Raw genomic sequence first — 27332 nt, forward strand, 5'->3', positions numbered from 1 at the left:
CACGACCTAGAGTTAGCAGCAGTGGTTTTTGCTTTGAAGATATGGAGGCACTACTTGTATGGTGCACAGTTCCGTGTGTTTAGTGACCACAAGAGCTTGAAGTATCTCTTCGACCAAAAAGAGCTGAATATGAGGCAGAGACGGTGGATAGAGTTTTTAAAGGACTATGACTTTGAGCTTCTCTACCACCCAGGGAAGGCGAATGTGGTAGCGGACGCATTGAGTAGGAAGACAGTGCATGTGGCACACTTGATGATAAAAGAGATGGAGTTGCTAGAGAGCTTCAGAGACATGAAGCTACAATTCGAGTTGGAGCCGGAATTCATTAGGTGTAGCACCTTGGTTATATCTAGTGACTTCTTGGACTTGATCAGAGAAAGACAAGTAACGGATGTTAGTCTACAGAAGGTAAAGGAGTTACTGGGATCGGATCAGGCCAAAGAGTTTGCCTTGGGCAGTGATGGTGTGTTGAGGTTCAGAGGCAGAGTATGTGTACCAGAAGATGCAGAGTTGAGGAAGTTGATCCTTGAGGAGGGACACAAGAGTCGTCTTAGTCTGCACCCTGGCATGACTAAGATGTACCAAGACCTCAAGGAGAACTTTTGGTGGCAGGGCATGAAAAAGGAGGTTGCACAGTTTGTATCGGCCTGTTTGACTTGTCAAAAGGCGAAGGTGGAGCATCAGAAACCCGGTGGAACGCTTCAACCTTTGGATATTCCGGTGTGGAAGTGGGATAGCATAGCCATGGATTTTGTTACCCACTTGCCTCGCACCGTGAGAGGACATGATGCTATATGGGTAGTGGTGGATCGTTTGACGAAGAGTGCTCACTTTTTGGCGGTGAACCTCAGGATGTCTATGACCAAGTTGGCTCAGCTCTACATCCGAGAGATAGTGAGACTTCATGGAGTGCCTAATAGCATAGTGTCTGACAGAGACCCCCGGTTCACTTCCAGATTCTGGCAGGCACTGCAGGAGGCTATGGGTAGCAGGTTGAGGATGAGTTCTGCTTATCATCCTCAGACGGATGGCCAGTCAGAGAGAGTGATTCAGTCCTTGGAAGACTTGCTGAGGACTTGTATCTTGGATCACCTTGGCGTTTGGGACGAGGTGTTACCGCTGGTGGAGTTTACCTACAACAACAGTTACCAAGCGAGTATAGGGATGGCACCTTATGAAGCTTTGTATGGGAGGAGGTGTAGGACTCCCTTATGTTGGTACCAGGATGGTGAGTCAGTTTTGGTAGGACCTGAGTTGTTGCAACAGACCACAGAGAAGGTGCAGTTGGTGAGAGACAGGTTGCAAGCATCCCAGAGTAGGCAGAAGGCATATGCTGACAGAAGGAGAAGACCTCTAGAGTTTGAGGCTGGGGAGCATGTGTTCTTGAGGGTGACCCGAACCACTGGTGTGGGGAGGGCTATCCGCTCGAGGAAGTTGTCACCTAAGTTCTTGGGTCCGTATCAGATCTTGAAGAGGATAGGGCCCGTAGCTTATGAGATAGCATTACCACCCCAGTTGGCTAATCTACACCCAGTCTTTCATGTTTCACAGCTACGGAAATACGTGTTCGACCCGTCACATGTGTTGGAAGCGGAAGATGTGGAAGTCAGGGAAAATCTCCAGGTAGTGGTACAACCCGTGGCTATAGAGGATCGCCAAGTTAAAGAGCAGAAGGGAAGAGCCACCAGTTTAGTGAAGGTCATCTGGGACAGGAGGACAGGTGACGCAACTTGGGAGCTAGAGGAGGACATGAGGAGTTCATACCCACATCTGTTCTGGTAAGTCTAATTTTTCGAGGACGAAAAATTTTTGTTGTTGGGGAGATATTGTAAACCCTCTTTTCTTTTCCAGTTTCATGTAATGGGCCTGGCCCTTCGTAGGCCCAAGGCCAGCCCACTAGGGGACCCCCTATACCCCCCTCTGCTACTCATTCAGTGCTTCTTGTCTCCTTTTCAGAAGCAAAGCTCCTCCTTGTCTCCCCCTACGAAGCTAAGTTCTGCTAGGGCACACCAGTCACACATCTCTGAGCTAGGAAACTCCCTCTTTTTCCAGGTAAGTTGAGCTCTAGAGCTCCTGATCCGTTCCTTCTCCTCTTTAATCGGTTTAAAACACATGGACCAAGTTAGAGTTAAGACTCTTAACTTCATTTTGTCCGCTTTTTCCAGTTTAAGCTCGCGGTCTTAGTTCTTAGAGCTGCTGTGCTACAGAGTTAGGGCTTGCTTGCTTGTGGTACTCAAACAAGAGGTAAGGGAAGCTAGTTTTAACCGTTCAAAGTGGTTTTCGAGTGTCTTTTGGTCGTTGCCTGTTGTATGCGTGTAAAATGTGTTTTTGTTGGATTATATGGAGTTGCATGTGTGTTTGGGGGCGGATCTGAGTGGTTTCCGCCACTGCAGGTGGGTGGACAGTGGTGAGCTCTGCGATTCTCGCCCAAGCGAGCTCGTCTCGCCTAGGCGAGAGTTGCAGGACGTTCACCCTGGTTCTCCCTCGAGCACTCGCCCAGGCGAGATGCTGCACTTTTGGGCGACAGGTCAGCTCGCTCAGGCGAGACAGCGTCGCCTGAGCGAGAAATCGTGAAATCATTTAAGGCTCCACGTGGTAGGCTCGCCTAAGCGAGAGCCAGTCGCCTGAGCGAGACAACTTCTCTCGCCTGGGCGACTGCTCCTAGCTTGAGCGAGGCTGCGACGGCGGAGGGCTCCAATTCTGTTTTCTCTCGTTGTTTGATGGATGAAGTTGTGATTTATTTAATTACCCCCTTCGCTTCAAATCTTAAAGCATGTGAATATATGTATATACATGGTTGCTTGAATCTTATGAACTAAAAGTTGGTATGTTGGCATGAATAATACATGAATTTTGTTTGGTTGGTTGGTTGGTTGAGAACTTGCATGAGAATTTAATGGATGGCCAAAAAGAGGTGGGAATTGCATGAGAAATATGATTATGATGGTGTGTTTGGCGTAATTCCATGAGTCGCCGTGGGGAGGCTCCATGGTGGCGTGTGATAGGCGTAATTCCATGAGTCTCGTGGGGAGACTTTATGGTGGCGTGTAGTGTATATATTAGGATAAGGATTCAAGTAAGGATCGCATCCCGAAACTCTAAAGGGTCAGTGAGTCTCAAGTAGAGCAAACTGACCCAAGTGGTGAGAGTAGCGGGAGGCCCTAGTCTTTGGCAGGATAATGGCCTTAGACGCTTAAAGGCTAACCTTGTGAGTGGTAGGGTGAAACCCATTGGCAATGGCTCTGCAGAGCAGTAGAGGCCACCACAAGTGCAGGCGTCCGATGAATCCGATCTTAATATATGTATCCGGATAATTGAGTCTTAGTGTCTTGCTTGTTTGCCATAACATGATCCATGTGCCTCTGTGTTGTATGTCTGGGAATGTTTATGCATTTATTTCTTTATACCATGATAAGTATTATATTACACTAGCTTACCCTTGCATGTTTGTGTGTGTTCCTGTTATGTTTTTCTCTTTTGCGATGATCACCTTCTGGTGGGAGTAGATGAGAGGGAGGCCCGAGATGGATCCGGGAGACGCAGCAGTGCAGCTTAGATCTCCGTGTCTGGACGCCTTAGGAGTAGTTTCATGGCCATGTGGCCTTTTGTATTAGTTGCCTTGAGGGCAACTCTTTTACAAGACCGTTGAACTCTTTTAAATTTCTTTTGCTTATGACTATGTAGCATGCCTAAGTTTCCTTTTGAGTAAATTCCGGATGACTGTAACAGTTACCATTCTCTATCGTTTTGTTCATCTGAGTGCTTCTCTTTATTATAACTGTGTGATATTTTATTTAGTAGTTTAATATTATTAAAATGGGATGTCACATAAACAAATTAATAAAAGTATAATACTTAAAAGTTGTTTGGATTGTTTGAAGAAAAAAGAAAGATTGTTATTGTATAAAGTCTGGTGTGAACGATAATATAAATTTATGAATAATTGTATAGATGCGGATCTTGATTACTAATTTTGGAAATTAAAATAGTATTTTAAAATTTATAAGTTTTATCATTATTATTAATACAAAAAAATAAAAATTTAATTTAATTATAATTATAAAAAAATCACATATATCTAACAGATTTTTTTTTTTTTACATTTTTAAATTATTGAACTCATTAAGCGAAAAGATACATTATTAAAAAACATATATTTCCTTTCATTTTATTTTAAAATTTTTTCATAAAAAATACTCACATAAAATAATTTACAAAAAATTACTACCAATTTTTTAATAAAATATTTAGGATTTCACAGAAAAACTTTTAAAAAATACTAGTAAAATTTATAATTTTGTAAAAAATAATTACCCATAAAAAAATTAGTTGTCAATTAAAACTCTTAGAAAAAATGACAAAAAAAATATGTTCTTGCAAAATTTTATAAAATGATTGTAGGAAAAAGTTCTTGAAATATGAAAAATTCTAATAGTGATAAATTTTTGATTATATTTTTTTTAATGTAATTAATTATATTATGTACAAAAAAATTATCTTCTATTTTATTTTACAATCCTTTTTAACAAAAAAAAAATTCTTTTTAAGTAAAATTTATTTATTCTTGTTAAAGATTGCTATAATTCAAAAATAATTGATAAAATTTTAAATTTGAATAATAAAAAGTATTAACGATCAAATACAGAAGTTAACTCTCATTGATTGGCCCCACAAGTAAATGGCCTCTTAGGTGATTGGGCCTCACAGGTAATTCCCTCTCTTGACTCAGGCCCACCCACGTAAGTATCTATAAAAAGTAACATAAATAACATGTCATCCAAGATAAAATAATAATGTTTTAATTAATCACTGCATTACTTGCTTGGTGACACACTTGACTAACTTGAAGGTTAAAGTGTTTTCATAGGTATAACCCCACCCACCCGATATTAAAAAATAAATACTTAGAAAGATAAAGTACTTAGAAGTTGAAGAAGTTGAAGGTTAGTTGTTTTTTGGAGTCTTCTTAAAATATATTTGATCACATAAAAATAAAAATGTAAAAGATAAAAAAAATTCAAATATTAAAAAATTGAAATTTGTATACATTTAGTGGAAAGATTAATATGAAATACAATTATGTTATAAAACATATCATTACAAAATTGAAATTTGTATACATTTAGTGGAAAGATTTATATGGAATACAATTATGTTATAAAACATATAATCACAACAAAAAAAACTATTCTTCCGCGTCATGAGATAGAAATTTTGCATTATTTCTTTTCACAATAAATAATTATGTTTTCAAATCTATTTCTCTACTTTTTTCTTAGTGTTTTTATTTTCTTATTTTCTACTTTCTGATTTAAAAAATAATTTAATAATTATTCAATAAACCATCTAATATTTTAATAATAAATCTTAGGATTAATAAAGATAGTATCTACTCGTGAACCATTTCTCATGGTTCTATGACCGTTAGATTGCTGTACAGCTTGATAGTAATTTATTAAAAAACAATTAATTTGTATTTGATAGTAATTTGGACAAGCAATACCACTGGAGACATGTTCCATTAGAAAAAGGATTTTCACGGAGACTTTCACCAAGGGATTATCAATTATTAAGAATCTATTAAAAAAATTTATGCAACTCGTGTGAAAACATAATTGGTTATATTTTTTTAATAAATTGATTATAGGTTAATATCCATAATATTAATAAAAAAAATTATATTTTAGTATACATAAATTTTTACCAATTTTTTCATTTGACCATTTTTAAATTGATCTTTTTAATTTAACCGTATGAAATTAAATAAATTATTTTCAAGTTGACGTACATATATTATGTATGTTTTTATTTGTTTATGATGATACAAAATGATAAAATTATTACTATTATAATTATAAAAATAAAAAATAAATTTTTTTATAATTTTATTTATTTATTTTGTACGTAATCTTTTTATTATAAATAATTATTTTAATTTTAAAAAGTCCTTAAATTAAAAATAATTGTCAAATTACAAAGAAATAAAATTTTAAAAACAATCATTAAAATGATAAAATTGATATTATATTTAATTTGGTTTATTTAAAGAGTAAAATTAATATATATATATATATATATATATATATATATATATATATATATATATATATATATATATATATATATATATATATATATATATATATGTGTGTGTGTGTGTGTGTGTGTATATATATATTGAAAGCAAGAATCCTTTACTAATAAATAAGTTAAGTTAATTTAAATTTTGATATGTTATGATGTAACTTATTTTAATTTGTTATTTTAAAACATAAGTATTATTGTTAAGATTTTATAATAATTTTTATTTTAATTTTAATTTTTAAAAGTTAGTTTTTATTTCAAATTATTCTAAAAATTAGAAAAAAAACTTACGGATATCAAATATTCGACAACAAATTATAAATAGATATTTGGAAAAATTGCTAATAATTTTCTAAATATACTAATTCACAAAAAGTAAATTATTCTTCCACATCATGACATAGAATTTTTGCATTTATTTCTTTTTACTTTATTTTTCAAATAATGACGTTTTTCACTATTTTTTATATTTCTTCCTTTGAGTTTTATTTCGTTAGTTTCTACTTTCTGATTTAATAATTATTTAACAAGAAAAATTAAATATATTTTTAGTGATTAATATTTAGTAAAAATTAAACTAATCATTCTTCAAAATTTTAAATCAATTTAATTTTTCCTTTTTTTTAAAAAACAGTATGAATTTCTTTTAATTAAAATTATTAAATTTATTTAACGTTTAAATCACGTTTTATAATTACATCTAAATTGTTTATATCATTTCATATCCTGATAATAAATCTTAGGATTAATAATGATAATTGCTGCTCATGATCGTTGACCATTTGGGGAGAGTGCCATACTGGGTTGGTAGAAGCTTATTAAATGCTTTTTTAATTGGTATTAGATTATTAAATAAAATAAATACCCGTGTTAGGTATGTGTGTGTTAGGTATGTGTGATAAAGAACTTTAACAACTTAGAAATTCAAGTGCCACGTCACCATGAAAGTTTTGTCGGGCAAAAAGCTTTGAGTGGATTTAAGTGCCCTTCCATGGATGAAAGGGACAAATTTCATTCACAGAAGGCAGAGTATGGCATCCAACGGAATAGTTCGTGAAATTCTCACAAGGTACAACTACGAAGAATGGAAAATTTTGATGAAAAATTATTTGAGAGGAGAAAATTTGTGGGATGTTGTTGAGGGTGGTTCTGCTTTAGCACCCAATGATGCAGACAAAGACGCAAAGGTTCTACATATCATTCAACTATCATGTGCACCTAACATGTTTGATGAAATTAAACATTTTGAATCCGCACAAATAGCTTGGAATCATTTGGCTGCAGTTTGTGGTTATGAATTTACTGCTCAATCGCATATTAGACGCGGTAATACTTGTTTAGATCCTTCTTTATATGTGTATATTTTTACATAGAAGATTGATTCTAAATATTTAATTATGTTTTAATGTGAATGAGACGCACACAGGTGTAGTATCCGACAATGTTAATCAGCACAAAAAACTGTACGAATTTGTGGAGAAGGGTGATTGGAGTGGCACAAGATCATACCTTCGAGAAGAACGTGAGGCCATATTTTGGGTTCCGTCTTCGGGTAGAACGGTTCTCCACGTTGCAACAATGGAAGGGCATTTGAAAATTGTGGATGGATTGGTGAAGCTAGGAAAGGAGGCATTACTAGAAAAACAGGATGAGGATGGTAATACTGCTCTTGCTCTTGCTGCTGGTTACACCGGAGACATGGATATAGCAAAGCGCATTGTAAATGCAGAAGGTGGCGTGGGAGTGCTGGCTTTACCCAACAATAAGGGTGAGATCCCACTTCTTTTGGCTGCTAATTCAGGACATAAAAAAATGACTCGCTTCCTTTTTCTAAGAACTCCTCCCCATATCCTACAACAACAGTCTTCACGCAACCGAGTTTTGCTTTTGGAAAGATGCATCCAAGCGCATATATTTGGTAAGCAAATGAAGAACAGATTTATGCATGCATACATGCTGCTTCCCCTTCATCTCTTCTCCATACCCTCTATCTTTGGTTTACTGTGTATATTGGAATCGTTTGCTTGTTAGGACTTTTAAGACATTAATTCTGAAAGTTTGCATGGTTTAAACTGGCAGATGTGGCTTTGAAAATGCTGGAATCTTACCCGGAACTGCCTACAGAATCCATATCCTATGGCTTTGGGGGCCTTCATGAATTGGCTCGAATGTCTTCTTCATTTTCAAATGTCGCTGAAGTCCCTGATTCTGAATCTTTACAGACATTAGTTTACAATTTGACAGATCGTAAGATTCCCCCTTTATTTACTTAATAATGTTTTTTTTTTCTTTTCTCTCTCATTAATTAGCAACTCCATTATTGTATTTTTAAGGTTTAATTATTCGAATCATATTTAATTTGATAAAAATATATTTGATACCTACCTTTTAAAAAATGTTAATTGTATCACAACTTTTAAATAAGTATTTCTCTATTTCAGACAAAAATTACTAACGTCATTAATCACTAACAACATGCCATGTGTGTCAGTTTGTGTCTGACTCAGTTTTATGCCTACTTATGTGTTTCTAATTACATTTTGTCCCAATTTTTTTAATAATTAAAATATTTTTTTAATCTATTTTTCATAAGATTAAAACAAATTAAGTATAAATATATTTACAAAATTAAGTACTGATATTTATATTGTTTCTCTCCAATTTAAGACCAAATATATTATTTGTATAAATGTTATACTAATATTTTCTTATTAAGAATGACTTTTTAACATATTATATAATTATTGTATATTATTAACTAAGGTTTTGTTAATTATTACTTTTTTTTCCTTAAAATAGAACGATATTTTCCCTCACTAATTATAAACCAAATTTTTATTTGTATGAATGTTATACTAATATTTTTTTTTATTAAAAATGACTTAATAAAATGACTTTTATCACTAAATTTTAATATAAATATTAGTACTTAATTTTTGTAATAATATTTATACTTAATTAGTTTTAATTTCATAAAAAATGGATTAAAAAAGATTTTAATTATTAAAAAAATTGTGTCAAAATTGAATCAGAGACACATAAGTAGGGACTAAATTACTAAATTGAATCAATGAGACATATATGAAGACTAAATTGAAATCAAGACAATGACATCTGATAGTAACATTGACACGTGGCATTGTCCTGCCACATGGCATTGACAATGTCACGTGTCACACCAAGAACCTGACACATGACATTTTTTCTGCAAAAAAATAAAAAAGAATTTAAAAAAATCAAACAAACCACATAGTGATACGTGAGACGCTACTGTTAACCGCGTTAGTAATCTCAGTCTGAAAGAGACCTAATGAAACACGTTTTTTTTTTTTTTTGAAAAGTTAGGATGTAATTGATACTTTTTTAAAAGTGGATATCAAATTGACACATCTCTACCAAAGTGGGTACTATCAGAGTAATTAAATCTATTTTTAAAGAAATCAACCGATGCAAGGAAATTTTTTTTATTTTAAAAATCTCCTCAATAGATGATGAAACATTATTTATATAAATTGGAATGTTAACGTTATAATTAAAATACTCTTTTGTTGGGAACTACGTAGGAAAATAAGATTGCTTTATGTGTTGATATATATATATATATATATATATATATATATATATATATATATATATATATATATATATATATATATATATATATATATATATTTTTTAATATTGACATTCAATCTAAAAAGTGAGAAAGATAATTAAGACCCAGAAAAATACCTAAACGCGATGAAGGAAAATTAGAGTTGAAGAATAGTTTATAACAACAATTTCAATTATTAAGTACAAAAGATATGCGACTGACTTCAAACTTCTTATGATTCTTCCAGGTACTTTACTCAATTTTGTTTTGATACTTTTGAACGTGTCTTGGAAGCTTATTATGGGTAAGTATTGCTTTGTCTCTTTGATTTATCTTTTTGCCTTATGACATTTTTACAGACTGCCCGCAGATATCTAGACATGCATCTATAAGTGATTTTAATAAATCTTGGCATAAAAAAAAAATTAATATGAAAAGTTAATTTAAAATCACTAATTTAAATAATCAAGGTACGTATGTCCCAGTTTTAAAACGAGTGACTAATTGTAGATTCAAAAACACCTATTTATTTGGAATTCATATGATTAGTTGATAATTTATGTATAAAAGAGTGTTTTTTTTTTCTTTCTAAATGTAAATTGTTCTTGATATTTATAAAATAAAGAAAATTGGATTTTAATATTGCTAAAATATTATTTTAGTTTTAATTTCTCCAAAATTTGAAATAGTTTTTTTTTCTTAAAATTTATTTCAAAGTAGATAACATAACAATAACGATGTAGATACACTAATTCAATCAAATTAGGATAGTAAATTCTATATGTGGATGAGTCCAACTTCTAGAGGGCTAGGAGGGCTAGATCTGAAATTGTTTGTTGGTTGAAATGATAAAATTTCAAAATATCTTTTGCTAGTAAAACCAAACCATGTGTAATTTTTGTTTTCCCTCACAGCTTAATTGGATCTAAATTCATACCATTGTCTCAGAATTCGCAATTAGGGGACCCCAAACTGGACAGAGAATTCAGATGGTTCTACAAATAGTTGAAGAGACTATATTTGGACAAAACAAGAATGAAGTTCCACAAATATTGAAATACTATAAAGATAGAGTTGCGAAGTTTAATAGTTCACAGCTTGGGGAAGCTTCGGTGAACAATGCCATGTTGGATGCAGCGAAGCATGGAAATGTTGAGTTCATAAAGGCTATGAAGGAGGCTAACCATGACCTTTTATGGGCAATGGACAACCATGGAAGAGGCATATTTTCGTATGCGGTTCTTTATCGCAAACACAATGTGTTCCAACTCATGCAAACTCTCTGTGGAAATAAGTATGCAATTAACTACACAACAGACATGTTTGGCAATAACCTGTTGCACCTGGCGGCACGATTAGGACCTTTCTCTGATCTGAATCGCAGACCCGGTGCGGCTCTGCAAATGCAAAGAGAAATTCAATGGTTTAAGGTGCATTCTTCATTTGTTTTCTTCTCTCTAGTAGGATTGATGTATTAAATATAATAATATAGTTCATGCATGCATTAACTTGAGTGCAGGCAGTGGAGGAAGTTGTGCATCTGAAGTGTAGGGAAGAAAAAAATAATGAGGGTAAGAAGCCTCGTGAAATATTTATTGAAACACACAAGGAGCTGATGAAAGATGGAGAGAAATGGGCGAAAGAAACAGCGGGGACCTTTGCAATTGTGGGTGTTCTCGTCATAACTGTCATGTTTGCTGCAGTCTTCACTGTTCCAGGAGGATACAATCCAGACACTGGAGTGCCAATTTTTGTAAATAAAGGAGCATTTACTGTGTTTATTATAAGTGATGTAGTATCTCTATTTGCTTCTATAATTTCAGTATTGATATACGTTGACATTCAGACATCACGTTACGCTGAAATAGACTTCCTACAAAGATTACCCTTGAAGATAATGTCAGGCCTTGGGTTCCTTTCCATGTCCCTGGTGCTCATGATGGTTGCATTCTGTGCTGCACTTTCTATAGTTCTACAAAAATCTAGGAATTACGTTTATCTCTTTGAAGCAGTCCTCATATTGATAATCTTTCCATTTGGTTTAATTCTACCATCTCAGCTTAGACTTCTACTTGAGACTTTTGCATTTATAACATCAAATCCCATCGCTGGAAGCCGAAACTCAAGAAAGCACGGTTTCATCAGAAGAATTTTGTATTGTTAATTAACACTTGAAGTTATTTGTTTCTCTTTTTCTTGTATTTTTCTGTACTATTTCCGACTTGTAATTTGTTAGTGGTTTCGTTGAAAACAATTCTTTCTTAAGTTCCAATTATATATTATCTAAATATTTTAGTTTTATAATAAAATGTTATTTACATTCATACTTTTGACATAATATTTAATTTAATTAGTCAAATTGTTCTTATAATTTAACATTTATTATCATCACATACACTATAATAAATATTTTATAGTTTTAATTTTAATTGTTTTTTATCGCTTTTTTTTTAAACATTGATTGATCTTAATATAAGGTAACTTATAAATATAGAACGCTTTTATTTCTTTCATCCTAGGTAGAAGTCATATATTTTACGATCGTTGTCAACGGGGAGAAGTCATATATTTTACTATCAACATTAGGGATGTTAACAGAGGATACATGCTACGGCAATTCTTTCGTATTTTATTCATCGGATAAATATTTATCTCGTATTTGTAATCATATTTATGTGGGTATCTGTTATGCAGATACCCACATATTTTATTAATATCTACAGGTACCCACGGATATTTATAAAAAAAAAAATTAATATATAACAACAAATCTTAACTATATATTCAAATAAGAATACAATGCATAACATTTATAAGTTTCAAACAAAGTGCAAATAACCCATTTAAATAGTGTTGAATGACAGTTTACAAAAAAATGATAATTTTTTTAAACCAATTGATAAAAAATAACCCATTCAAAATCAATGTGTTAATATTTTATTTTTTTAATTTTTTTTTTAAATTTAAATTAGAATATAGTGGGTATGGGTATCTACGGGTACAAATACTATGATACTTGTATGCGTTCTGTTAACATGCAAGTATAAAAAATACCCATACCCATTCTCTGCGGATACCTGTAGGTACGAATTTTGTTGACATCCCTAATCTAGACAATTAAAAATTGATAATGAAATATTAAATGATGGATTTTGTCTTGTGGTATGCATTCTTATAGGAGGAACTCTTGTTCTCCTTAACAGGATCACAGTTATAAGGTAATAATATGAAGAAAAAGTTGACATCTCTTCCAATAAATAAGCTTCACAAATTGAGTTTTTAACATGTGTTTTATTTGTTGTCTTTCTGTTCAATGTATGAATAAACCTAAAAAAAATGTCAAATGTATATCAAGTCTATAACATTGTTAAGGAATGTTATTTATCTGCAAAAGCATGGTTTAATATGTCTTTTAAACAGATAAATCATACGCATTTATATTAATATCAAATTTAACTTACGCTAATTAAAATAAATATTAAAAATAAAATAAATTTGTGTAAATTTAATTGCTACTAATCTTATTTACTTTTACTATTATGTTTGTTTTTATTAATCTTATTATTTATTTAGGTAATCGATTCTAACATAATATATCTTTAATATTTATTTAAGTTAGTATAAGTTTAACAAAAGAATGACCTTATGTATCTTTGGGACAATGAATAAGAACTGTAAATTACTTTTAGTTCAAAGACTCAAATTTAAAGATGATAATTTTTTACACTAAGAAACTTTCTGAGAAAAGCATTAAAAGTGTCCCTTGCAAAGTGTGAAATACCGATATTTATGTTTCAGTTTAGCGTGGCAAAGCATCCGACCCTCGAAATAGGGTGGCTGAAAAAAAAAAAGTGAAAAGGTACCAGTGAAAAAATTTGTTAACTTTAAATGGTCGACCATTAGATTAAAAACAATGAATAGTTTTTTTCATAAAAATGCACAAATTTATAATATAGAATTAAATACCGGTTTGGCTAACGTGAACTTAAAAAATACTATTATTAATGTGTTAATTCGATATTAGTACCAATATTTATTTATTAAAAAATATTAAAAATAATCTTACACCTTTTAAATTTTGAAAAACTAACTCTTTGTATCTAAAAGGACTCTAATGGTATCATAATTTAGTAAACTAAAACATGTATGAGTTAATTGTACAAAAAAATTTATCCACCAAATAAATATATTTAATATAGCAAATTTTGGATTATAATTTTACAATTTGTTGTAGTAAATGGTTAGGAATCAAGTGTGAGTCTAAGTTCCACATTGATCAAAAATGAGAAAGTAGAACACTATATAAGAATAAAGACCCATAAACTTATTGCCTTAAGATTTTAGGTTGAGAGTGGTGTCATTGCTCCCATTATTAAATATATTTTATTAAAACATATAGAAATATATTTAAAACATTTATAGTATGTGTATGGATGTATCCAGTGAAAAAAATTCTAAAATGGGAACTACTAATAACTAGTATATTGATTACAATTAAAAATAAATAACTGTTAAGATTAAAACATAATTTTAGTATTACAATAAGTAACATGTAAGAAAAATAGAAAAATAAATAATATATAAATAAATTTTCATATATATATCAGTACCGTTACTACTACTTTACAAAACATTTCTTTTATTAAAAAAAAATAATAATAAGATAACACTTTAGTAAAACATAAAAACACGCAGGGAACTAAGAATAAGAATATAATTTTTTACTTGTTAGTGGAGTAACGGAAAAAGGAAACTAAACACGTGAAACATAGAAGAAAAAGACATAGGTCATGCAAAATCTTTTTTCACATGAAGGAAGCATAAAAATAAAAGAAAGAAAGAAGTTATACGTGTTTCTCTTTTTAAAATTATTTCAATATAAATTTAATATAAATTCAATTAAAAGTTTTTAAATTTATTATATATACTTTAAACACACTCTCCTTTGTAAATCAAACTTTTCTTTTTTTCACATGTAAATCTTCTTCTCTTCTTTGTAAACACACTCTTTTCGTATCAACAATATTTCCTTTATCTGTTCTCTGCCTTTGATATACTCTGATATCCTTTCTCCATTTGGAAGCAGAACCAAACATAATTATATTATTTTCTCTCTTTATAAAGGATGAGAAGCAAAGACAAGTCAAGACAGTGTAATGGAACACACTGGTGTTACCAAGAATGGAAAACTATAATGAAAAACTATCTGAGGGGAGAAAATCTGTGGGAGAGTGGTTCTACATCGACACCCATTGATGCACAGAGAGATGCAAAGGCTCTGCATATCATTCAACTATCATGTGCACCAAACGTTTTCGATCAAATTAAACACTTCCAAACCTCCCACACAGCTTGGAATCACTTGGCTAAAGTTTGCGGATCTGAGTTTAAAGTCCAACCACATTTTTTTTAAGAAAGCATTCAATCCATAGAACTTTTACTTTTCATAATCTCTTTAATAACTGATGAAATATTATTTATCAATAAATTAGATGGTGTATTTAAAAATAAAAAATTATAATTGAAATAGTATTTTAACCATGAGATCATGCGACTGACTTTTAAACTTCTTCTTATGCTTCTTTCAGGTACTTTAGTCGATTTGATTTTGACAATTATGCACATGGTTGGAAAGTTTGTGGGTAAGTATTGCTTTGTCTATTTTGACAATTTAACTTATGAGTGTAACCAAGTTCTAATCAAACTACCAAGTTGAATATAATTGGTTGAATTGATTTAATTTAGTGTATCTAATTAAAATTAAATTGATGATGTGTTCATGAGTTAAACCGGTTGAGTCGATCTAATTTAAATTAATAATAAACATATAAAATAAACACACTCAATTTCATATCTTGCATCCATTTTTGGATCATATTTAGTAAACTTGAATTTTTTTTAATTATTTATTTTGATAAACTAACTTCAATCAAATATAGGTTTGAAATAATATTTAGTAAATTGTATAAAATAAATTTATAATCATTAAATGTGATCAAAGTTTATAAACTAAAAACATATTTAGTTTATGTGGATATGTATTTTAAAATAATGTTTGTTAAGAATTAAATGTGATGATATTTTTCTATTGTTTCATTTGAATTCCAAATCAAGTTGGAATAGCGCATTAAACTCTAATATAAAAGAATACAAACTCAAACAACTTAAGAAAAATGTAATAATCGAATTAAAGTTACATTAATATGGTAACTATTTAGATTCATTAATTGCAATAAATTCTGTCTTTGGAGTCTAACATTCTCGAGGGTTAGTTCTGAAATTGTTTGTTAGTTTAAATGATCAAATATCTTTCGTTAATAAAACTAAACCATAAGTAATTTTGTTTTGGACACTTGTATTTGAAACCATAATTATTTTTGCTATCATTTGAAATTATTTGAAATTACCTCTCGATAGTATTCACTCTTTGCTTCTTTTAAAAATATAAAAATTAATTTTTCTTAAGAATATTTTATCTTTATATAAAAGTTGTGTTAGATAACTTTTTTTTTCCTTTTTGTTTTCCTCTTATTGTTTCAAAATCGAAGATTATGAATTCATGTGGAATGAAACCCAAAAATAGAGAGAGTGTATTTAGACACAAGAATGAATTTCTACAGATATTAAGGTATTATAAAGATAATGTTCCAAAGTTTAATAGTTCACAACTCCGGGATGCTTTGGTGTACGATGCCATGTTGGAAGCAGCAAAGCATGGAAATGTTGAGTTCATAAATGATATGAGGGAGGCCAACCATGACCTCTTATGGGCAATGGACAATCATGGAAGAGACATATTTTCGTATGCGATTCTTCATCGCAAACACAATGTGTTCCAACATGCATACTCTTTGTGGATATAAGGATATAATTAACTACAGAACAGACATGTTTGGCAACAACCTATTGCACTTGGCGGCACATTTAGGACCTTTGTCCGATCTGAATCTCAGACCCGGTGCTGCTCTGCAAATGCAAAGAGAAATTCAATGGTTTAAGGTGCATTCATCTTCACTAGCTTTTTCCGCTTCATCCGCTTCGGTGCATGAAAAATTATATTTTCACTTACTCTCGTTCTTTATTTCTTTACTTCTTTACGTGATTTAATCTAGACCATTAATTCTTAAAAAAAATAATAGTACATTAATACATTAATGAATGTTCCATATTAAATCACTGTCAGAAAATAAAAAATAGAGACTCAAGAACTAAGAATCATATTATCATTATCCGTGGTTAATATATATAGTTCATGCATTCATTAACAACTTGAATGAAATGAGTGCAGGCGGTGGAGGAAGTTGTGCATCTCAAATGTAAAGAAGCCATAAATGACGAGGGTAAGAAGCCTGAAGACATTTATTGAAACGCACAGGGAGCTGATGAAAGACGGAGAGAGATGGGCAAAGGAAACCGCTGGAACATTTGCAATTGTGGGTGTTCTCGTCATAACTGTCATGTTCGCTGCAATATTTATATTATACCAGTAAAGGATTTTTGTCCCGGTTATTTTTCTCATTTTGTTTCGGATCTGAAACCGAGACATATTGGGATGAGGCCAAAAGGTAGGCCTCTGTTGTTACCCGAAGCCATAGAGTCCATTCACGGTTCTAAATGAACCGGAGCCATAAGTTAAAAATATTTTTTTTTAATTAATTTTTTGCGGCACCACTCGTAGCAGCAGCACCATGACACGCCTTGGCTTCCCTCTTCCCTCACCGCTGTTGCTTTTCTCCAAAAGCTTCTACTCAACAGCTTCCTCGAGAGGCTTCTACAGAGAACACCACCTCTCTTCGCTCTACCACTCTTCTGTGACATCGGCAGCGACTTTATCGCGTTGATTACGGCCACGGAAGCTTGTTTTCCCTCATTCAGATAACTTTCTCCATGATTACAGAGTAGGTTGTAGAAATTTTGATGATTTTCAAATTTAAATTTGGACTCGTTGTGATTTGCTTTGTTAAGAAAGGAAAAACAAAGAGAGAAGAGGGTGTAAATTGAAACCCTGTGATGAGATTGGCGATGGCGGCACAAGCAGAATGGATGTTCAGAGCGTTGAGGAGTGGTCGGCGGCACTTGTCGGCGGGAAGGCAATGGGAGGAGAAATGGCTTACGCTGCCTCACGTGGCTGCGAGCGCCACCGTGGAGGTGAAGGGAAAGAGAAAGGGAACGGGAAACGAACTCTCCTCCACTCCCACCACCGCGCTCAAATGGATTGTTCGCTGTTGCCCAAACCTCCCCGTATCCCTTCTACACAACCTTTTCCGTCTGAGACAAGTTCGACATTTTCGTTGCAGCATTGTCGGCGCTGTGGAGGCGTGCGAAGTGGAGTTGAATCGGCGGCTGAGTGAGGCGGCGGCGAGTTGAGTCGGCGGAGAAGTAGAGGCAGAGAAGGTCGTGTTTGGCGTGGAAGCGAAAAGACGGAGGGTTCTACCACCCTGCCTCGACATCCTCAAAGCATGGCAAAGCTCATGGTCCAAGCCACAACCACCATGGCAAAGCTTTCCGGGAACAACACCAACTATGCTCCCTGTCTCCAACAACAACATCGGAGTACTGTTCAACATGGAGAAGATGCAGCGTTTTTGTGCCCTAATTAAATTATATGGTCTCGGTTCAATTTAGAACCGAGGCATATAATCCTTTTTGGCTCCAGTTCCCTAACACCCGAGGCCTAAAACCCTTTTTGGCACCCGCTTTTCCCCACCCGAAGCCTATAAGTCTCAATGACATTTTTGAAATTTCTGGCAACCTTTTTGACTTCGGGCCTTCTTAACCGAGGCCTATAACCTCTTTTGGCACCGGTTTTTTTTGAACCGAGGCCTATAACCACTTTTGGCTTCGGGTTTTATGTAAACCGAGACATAAAAGTTGTCTATAATTGCAAAATTGTCATCGCGCCATTATATGCTTCGGTTCCTCGCTAACCGAGACCTATAAGGCGAGGTAAAAATGTAATTCTGCACTAGTGGATTACACTATAATTTTTCCTATTGTAATCTAAAAAATATTTTTATTTTAACTGGAATTTTTTCTAATTGTAATCCGCATACTGGTTCTTAATAGTTCTCGTTGTAAAAAGTTTTAAGAGATGAAGCAATTTTCACTTAATTATTACCGTATTAAATCTTTGGCGTGCACACACATAAAATTTGGGATAAATGTTTTCCAATAACACTTGGATCTTGATCAAAAATTTTGAAGGGATTAAAGTAATATAATTTTCTAAACATTAGATTTGATTATTAGTATAAAACTTCAAAGAATAATTCTTCTATCTGAACAATTAGATCATTAGATTAGATAATTAATATAATTCTTCGTTATATGTGAAGAAGTAAATCTTTCTTGTTCTATCACTTCTAAACAATGAATCTATTATTTTATTTTTTATCAATAAATCTTTCTTTTTAAATAATATTAAAAAATATTTATCATAATCTAATAAAAAATTGAGATACCTCATTATTAAAAATATATATATTATATCAATTAAAAATTGACTATGAGAAAACACATAATACATTATTTATTTTTTCTATATTCATAAAAAATAAATATACAAAAAGCTCCTGAGATAAAAAATAATATTTACTATTAAACTAATATTTTAGTATCAAGTGAGACACAAAAGAATTATCTTCTTCTTTTTTCTTCAAGAAAAGAAGACGATCAATGAGAAATGAGAGGAAAAATAATGAGTTTGTGTCTAACTTCCTTTTTTTTCTTCAAAAACAAAATATATAAGAGTGAAAGATGAGTACAATGTAAAAAATTAATGATAATTAGTATTATCATGTTTTTATTTTTATTTATGTTTATCTCTTATTGCTATTTTTATTATTATATTTTTAAATATTTTAGATTTTATTTAATAAATATGAAAAAAATAAATATTTGATTTATATTTTCAGATAAAAATTATTTGAATCTCAATCAAGGAATACTTTGAAATAAAAGTAAAGAATTAATGGAAATAAAATTAGAGGAGACAAATATATAAAATTAGAAGAATAAAATAATTTATTTTAGATATTTGATAATTTTAACAAAACCAGGAAATGTACTTATCCATGCTCAGCTACATATAGATCGATCCGCCAGTATCTATAAAGACTTATGCAAGATTCAACTATAATCACAATATATTTTTAACTTACACAAATTCTTTTACAAAGAATAAAATTTTAATAAGATTTATCTAGCGCCAAGAAGATCCTCCCTCCCTACTACGACGTTCTTGGACTTCTTGTATATACATTCCTTATATATCATACTTTCACAACATTTATTCATTCTAGAATTTCACAAAATTAGTTTATGTGTAGTAATAACATTACAGAAATTTCAACACTAGATAATTGTATTATTGCATGCGTATAATTAAGCTTTTTTGTATTTGGATTTGGTTTGAAATGAAAATTGTAAATATGGATTGGTTTATTTTTGATTTTGTAAAACAAAATGAAATCGTCATGAATGAAAACGGTATTACAGATGAGGTCATCATGATAAATACTGGTTTTCTTTTAAAAAATAAGAACAATTCAAAAGTCGTCATGAGTCATGATAATTTTAGTGTATCAGAAAAGTGAAGTGAAGTTGTAATGAGTCATGACGATTTCACTATTCTTATACACCGAAAATGTCATGACTCATAATGACTTTATTTTAAAAAAAAAAATCAGATTATATCACGACTTCAACTTTGATGTTGTCTGCACTCCCAACGACTTCACTCTTTTTTAAAAAAAAAAAAGTCAAACGATCCATATTTACAAATTCAACTTCAAACAAATCCTGAAATACAAAAAATTCGTTTAAGTAACTTGATTTATATTGGAAATCGGAAGCCATGCACTCAATTCAATCAATTTCCATGAATATGACAAAACAAAAACTTTAGTCCTTAACGGAGGTTCCCTTCATAATATGTTAATTTAGCACTTACAAAGGAGGTTTTATTCACTTGATATATCTTGCATGCAAAGTGGAATTGAAAATCTCAAGAAAGAGGCGAAGCTGTGAGGGTACCAGCACGATAACAGGAATACTCCCAAGTGACATAGCTGCTATGATCAAATGATGATTACCCCTCAGCATCATCGCAAGCGAAGCACAAAATGCTATCATCATCGACACCACAGACAAGAAAAGAGACACGAGGCCGCAGAGTAACTTCAAAGGCAACGTCTTCAGGAAATCCTTCTCAGCATAACGCGAGGTGAGGATCCCAATGAAAATGAGAACAGAGGTGGAGGAAGTAAAGAGCGATACTGCATCTGCTATGATAAACAAAGTGAATATCTGGTCGCGCAAGAAGATGGGTTCCCCGTCTTGGTTGTTTCCGCCGGGAACAGTGAAAGCCGCCGCGAACATGATGGTGATTATGAGAGTACCCACGAGAGTGAATGAACTAGCAGTGTCTTTGGCCCATTTTTCACCAGCTTTCACCATCTCCACGTGGCTTTCACTGAATATCTCACGGGGCTTCTTACCGTCTCCATTTTTCTCTTCCTTGCACTTGGGATGCACAATTTCCTCAACAGCCTGAACTAATAATACATTATCATTATTATTAATTTGTCATATATAATCAAACATATATTAAACTGATTTTTCATTTTTTTCACAACATCTATTATATTTATCAGTTTTCTTTCTATTCGCTTCCTTCCATAGTTATGAAATTGAGGAAGTGATGAATAATAATAACCTTGAACCATTGAAGTTCTCTTTGCATTTGGAGAGCAGCACCGGATCTGCGATCAAGATCAGAGGAGGGTCCTAAATACGCAGCCAAGTGCAAGAGGGTATTGCCAAACACGTCTGCACTGCATCTGATTATCTCCTTCCTTCCGTTGACTTTGTCCATGAGTCGGAACACTTCTTTTCTACGGTTCAGAATTGCATGCGAAAATATACCTCTCCTGTTTCTGTCAATGGCCCACAAGAGGTCAGGGTTCGTCTTCCTCATCTTATCTATGAACTCGATGATTCCAAGCTTCGCTGCCTGTAACATTGCATCGTACGCTGAAGCCTCTCGCAGCTGCAATTCCTCGTACTCCGAAACTCTGTCGCACATGCAGTTCAGAATTTCAAGAACTACAAGGTGCGTCTTTTTCAGTTCGTGTATTTCTCTAATTCCTGAGGAATTAAGTCATTTTATATGTGAATAAAATATTAATTAGAAGGAATCTTTTTAAATAAATAACATGAAATAAAAAAGAATATTGTTGCCTTGAGAACGAAATTAATCCAATGTGTGCTGACGTACCAGCTGAGAACTTTAACAGTATGTAATTTTGAAATAACAGATAAAGGAATATAAGCAGTCGACCTGGAAAACAAACAAAGAAAGAATTATATATTGGATTCTAGGGCACAGGATCCCTGAAAGAGATGGAGGCACGTACCTAAGAGCCTTATGGGAGTAAAATTTAAAGCCAGTTCACAGAGCCTTCCTGAAGAAACAATACAGGAAATAGACTTAGTTATGGTTGGTACATGTGAATGGAAAGAAGAAGATGAAGAGAGGGAGAATGATACATGTGAGTGATGTTTTTCAAAATGAATTAATTAAACACCGGTTGAAATTTTAATTGACACAGACCTCTGAAGGAAGTATTATATCGGTCTTTCTCTTGAGCAACACGAAGGCCTTCTACTTCAGTAACATCTGCAACTATTCCAATGCGTTTTCCGCAACGGTCAATGCTTATTCCTAACAACTTATCTTTTCCTGTGCACAAGTTTTGCACCTCTAATCTTTCTAATCTTAAACCTGAAAACGGGTTGAAGAGGATAATTGTTAGAAAGTTCAAACATAAGAACAGAGAAGAAAGAGATGGTGTTAGAAGTTACTATTATAAATGAGTTGTTGTAGACGTCCAAATCCACTGCCACTAGGGAACGCAGAAGGCATGCGTGCCAGAGCGTATAAGGGTCTTAGTCCACCGGATTCATGGGTTAGAGGGAGTTGTGGAATGCGATGAATTAAACTCAAAGCCACATCTATCTCATCAAAACAACTTCAGTAAGTAAGGAGTAGTGAGGAGAAACTCAATTAGTTAAGTAAGTGTTATTGCTTACCAAATATTTCAGCAGTGATGCATCGCGAAAGAAGCAAAACTCCGTTGCGGGAATTTTTGTCCACAAACGCTTCCAACTGAGTTTCAGAGTAGAGATAGCGAGTCATGTCTTTGTAGCCCTTTGCAGCAGAAAGAAGAACAGGAATTTCACCATCTTTGGTCTTCATAGTTAGGAGTTTCTTCCCTCCCTTCCTCTCTACCATGCACTTTGCAATCTCTACGTTTCCGGTTAATTCCGCAGCCAGAGAAAGAGCAGTGTAATCGAAGTTGTCTTGCATTGTAACTAACTTATCTTTCCCTAACTTCACCAGATTCTTCACAATGTGCACGTGGCCAGCCATTACTGCAACATGAAGAACGGTTCTTCCCGTTGAGGAGGTGGAAAATATGGCGGTGTCGTCATTGTTGATTATTGCTTTTGCATCATTCCACTCATCGCTCTCCACATATCTGTACAACGGTTTATTTTGAAGGAGACTATCCTCCACCAGTACACCTGCCACACAAACACTCATTCATGAATCTTCCTGTCTCTCCTGAATTTTTACATGTCTTTCAGTTTAACCGGGAATTTTATCAAACAGTTTGTATGAATTAAGCTGGTTTATCAACTTTAATTTTATAACTTTATTATTATCAGGAAATAGCTTACAAATATATTGTAGAGTGCGTACCACACAAACAAAATTGATAATAGAGAAATATGCAACTGCTAGACAATAGAATGTAAATTAAAGAATAAAAAAGGACCACACAAAGAGATAATGTGGTTCGGTTGAAATACCGTCACACTACTTCTCCATACAAAATAATCATCTCACCAGACAATTTCATTAGAATGTCTAGCAAATTTTAATTAAGATTTTACTTAATTAATTTTTCACAGTTATAGTTTAATAAACTAACTTACTAAAACTAGTTTTACACGTATTTAATAACTCGATTTTGGCATATCATTAACCAGCATGTTATTTAACTTCAGTATTCTATATACGAGTTTATTAGACCTAGCTTATATAATACTTTTGTAGACGGTACTCAAAATAAGTTTTGAAAACTTGTACATCTTGTTATGATTTTATTTTATTTTGATCCACAACATTACATGACCTAATTTTATTATTATTATTATTATTATTATTATTATTATTATTATTATTATATATTAATTAAAGACGAAGAACTAAGATTATGATTACACGTTTGTTTGTAGAAGAAATAATTAATTTTTAAATAAAGGCTTAATTACTATTTTGACCTCTAATTTGTTAGTTTGATTCATTTTGATTCCTTATCATTTGGTTCAATTTAGTTATCTAATTCTTTAAAAAAGTTCAATTTGCTTCATGCCGTTAAGTTGATATTAACACTGTTTCCGTACACGTCACGTGTCATTTTATGAAATTTTCAATTTTTTTTTTAATTTTTTCATAAAAAAATTTAAGCTGTCACGTGTCACTTTGTGGTTGTGACACATGTCAATTTGAGAATTTTTTATTTAAAAGAAAAAATACTGTCACGTGATAGGTTATAATTTTGTCACGTGTCAAGCTAACATTGGTTATTTTCAATTTAGTCCCTCTATTTAAAATTGATTCATTTTAGTCTCCTAATTTTTTAAAATGATTCAATTTGTCTTCTGACCAAATTAATAATTAAGCGATATTACAACTTACAAGCTTAATGACACGTGGCACAACCATGACGTGACATATAGCAGTTTAATTTAAAAATAAAAAATTCAAAATTCAAAAAAATAAATAAAATTAAAAATTCCACAAAATGACACGTGACATGTACAGAGAAATTAACATCAACTTAACAGCAATAACCCAATTGAACATTTTTAAAGAATTAAAATATCAAATTGAAACAAAAAATAATAAGGAAACCAAAATAAATCAAATCAATGAACTAAGACACCAATATAGTAATTAAGTCCTAAATAAAATAGTGTATGTTGGCAAGCACGTTGGAATTTTATTATCAGCATTGTTGGAAAGTTCTTCACCACGCTATTTCTATTTTTAGTTAGGATAATGATATTTTGACTACTAAATTTTGACAATTTTCCTTTACGACTTTAGGTGACCTTTCTTAAGTGATTCTCCATTTTTTCATTTTCTTATTCTCAATATTTCAAAACCAATTAAATGTTATATCATATTATAAAAAAAGTAATTAAAATTTAGTAGTCAAAAGATCATTTTTCTTTTAGTTATCATCAAATAATAAAAATAATTTAATGTTTAAATTATACAAAGCATTAATGGTTATTTGTAACTAAACAATAACTACAATTTTTTGTTAAGTTAATAGATATCATTATTTTTTTACACGGACTTAAGTTAAAAGTTAACGCAGTTAATTGTCGAGTACAATAATTCCAAGTCAACTAAAGTAGACATTTACTTTATCCAGTCTTTGGCACACCAAACTTCAAAATAAATTATTTTCAGTTTACCAAGTCTTCTGAGGAGGAAAAAGGTCATTTTTGAGAAATGTACAAAAATATCCTTTCCTTGGACAATTCAGCATATTAACAGTTATACATCCCATCAAAAAAAAAAACAAAACTGAAATTTGATTTAATTAGTTTACTTAATTTTTTAAATGTAGTTAATATATGAAATAAAATCTCAGACAATTGATTTCGAAAAATCTAGAGAGAGAAAAAAAGAAAAACTCTTTGATTTTATCTTAGAGAAATTCTTGTTGATTTGAAACATTTCTTCCTGAAACACAGAACTGAAGTTTCATAACTAAGCTCAAACCAAAGTGATTTAAATGCATAAATACCTTGTTCAATATCAGAATCAGCTTTTAACTGTGAACTGTACAAGGCTCCCAATCTGTTCCAAGCTTCTTTGGCCGTTTCAACATCTCTGATCTGACTAAGAATCTCCGTTCCACACGCCAGCTGAATGATGTGCAAAGCCTTGGCATTCCTCCTCTTCCATGAGTCAGAAACGGTTTTAGCTTTGACACCAATCTCAGAAACAGAGGTCATAGCGCCCCACAGACCTTGACCTATCAGATAATTTTTCACAAGAGCACTCCAGTTCTCGTAATTGTCTCTTGTGAGTGGTTCCAGAACTATTCCACTCGCTGCACCACTCATTCCTGCCATTCTACGCTTCAGCTTCCACAACCGAATCAATTAACTGTGAAATGAAAATGGGAAAGAAGGTACGCATTTACCTTGCAGGTAACCGTGGCACCAGAAGATGAAAAGCAAAAAGAAAAAAACTTGACTGGGGAAGTTTGGTACTTGGAATGATCTAACTAATGTGAAAAGCTTGCACGTTGAGACCTGTGTGGAGAGAAGGAAGAAAAGGATTCAGTTCGATCACACGCGCACTCCTCAACAGACTAAACAGAGAGAAAATAAACTTGGATGCCTCGAGATTAGGATTAAGAATCACGAGATTTTTTTTAATGGTAATAATAGTACCTAAAATGGATTAATATGAATATTTTAGGGTTGTGAAACTGGCCAAATAAGAATTGGATTTAAGACAAATATTTGATTGTTCTTAGTTTTGTCATATATGTATCTATCGTTATCTCTCGTCTTATTTATTTGTAAAAATTAAAACAATACAATACATATAATATAACATATGGTTTCTTCTTTTCTTTTCTTTTTTATCACATGCCACCTGTTTGTTTTTTTATTTTATTCAATGTTCAACGTTTTGCAAGGATAATACCTTTGATTTTATACTAATACATTTGATTTTATATATATTAATACCTTCCATTTTATGTATACTTTTGAAGTATGACCTTTAATATTTATAAGAAATGTTGAAGATATTAATGAGAATAGAAGTCAACTTACCAATAAAACTATGATGTTCAACTAAGTGAAAGAAAAAAATTATTATTATAACAAAAAAATAAAGAGCAAGTATAACTTAAAATGATTTTTTTTTGGGAGTTAGAGGGTGTTATTATATTGGTTTAAAGCGTTAGTTTTAGGGTTAAAATAATTGACATAATAACTCTTTTCTTCTTCTTTTTTCTAGATTTGGTATAAATGATATTGAAGATAGTAGAGATCCAAAATAGGTGGTGAAAATATTGAATTTATGTTTTTACGCATTTAAAGAGATAACAAATGCAAATAATTAAGGAATTTTGTAAAGTCACATCCGTTTGGTCTAAACAATAAGTGGGAGTTCTAAGAATGTTTATAGGAGCCACAAGCTCATTTTTAACTATTTTCACAATTTTTTTAGGTATATTACTCACCTATAATTTTATTAAGTGTAGTTCATCTTGGTTTATTTGACGAGATTGTGGGTCATTAAAAATTTATGGTCAGAAAAAGCAAGTTTTAAGCATTAGAGAAGATTTTAAGGATGATAATCCAATGGTATTAGTATTTCTAGAAACATAAAATATCGCAAGAGAAAATGTTATGCATTTAAATATGAGAAGTTGAGATATTTTTGATCAATACTTTGTGTTTCTTCTAACATTCACTCTTTGAGCGGATTAATGTTGAAGGGTTAATGAATGAATTTGTTATTTCTTTATGATGATTTGTAGTAATT

General features: G+C 32.1%; 3 protein-coding genes across 5 annotated transcripts; 2 read left to right on the forward strand and 1 right to left on the reverse strand.

Annotated features, from left to right (window-relative positions):
• Positions 1-7029: 7029 nt before the first annotated feature.
• On the forward strand, positions 7030-11895 carry LOC114174595. Its single transcript, XM_028059427.1, has 6 exons — positions 7030-7410; positions 7511-8002; positions 8164-8331; positions 9927-9983; positions 10628-11109; positions 11199-11895. The coding sequence occupies exons 1-6, from the start codon at positions 7080-7082 to the stop codon at positions 11841-11843; spliced, it is 2175 nt and encodes a 724-aa protein (XP_027915228.1). The 5' UTR covers positions 7030-7079; the 3' UTR covers positions 11844-11895.
• A 4335-nt stretch (positions 11896-16230) lies between these two features.
• LOC114174596 lies at positions 16231-17045 on the forward strand. Its single transcript, XM_028059428.1, has 3 exons — positions 16231-16481; positions 16561-16678; positions 16968-17045. Exons 1-3 carry the CDS (start codon positions 16231-16233, stop codon positions 17043-17045), a joined length of 447 nt encoding a protein of 148 aa, XP_027915229.1.
• Positions 17046-20563: 3518 nt separating this feature from the next.
• LOC114174718 lies at positions 20564-26208 on the reverse strand. Of its 3 annotated transcripts, XM_028059558.1 has the most exons (9): positions 25972-26208; positions 25570-25893; positions 22772-23266; positions 22544-22693; positions 22293-22463; positions 22096-22143; positions 21957-22019; positions 21396-21826; positions 20564-21229 (listed from the first exon to the last, which is right to left on the reverse strand). In XM_028059558.1, the coding sequence occupies exons 2-9, from the start codon at positions 25889-25891 to the stop codon at positions 20645-20647; spliced, it is 2265 nt and encodes a 754-aa protein (XP_027915359.1). In that variant the 5' UTR covers positions 25892-25893; positions 25972-26208; the 3' UTR covers positions 20564-20644. The 3 variants fall into 3 exon arrangements, with proteins under 3 accessions (XP_027915359.1, XP_027915358.1, XP_027915360.1); XM_028059557.1 differs by lacking the exon at positions 25972-26208 and having other exon boundaries at positions 25570-25942; XM_028059559.1 differs by lacking the exons at positions 21957-22019; positions 25972-26208 and having other exon boundaries at positions 25570-25943.
• Positions 26209-27332: the final 1124 nt, after the last annotated feature.

Source organism: Vigna unguiculata, chromosome 2, assembly GCF_004118075.2.
Source record: "Vigna unguiculata cultivar IT97K-499-35 chromosome 2, ASM411807v1, whole genome shotgun sequence".
NCBI classification, from domain to species: Eukaryota; Viridiplantae; Streptophyta; class Magnoliopsida; order Fabales; family Fabaceae; genus Vigna; species Vigna unguiculata.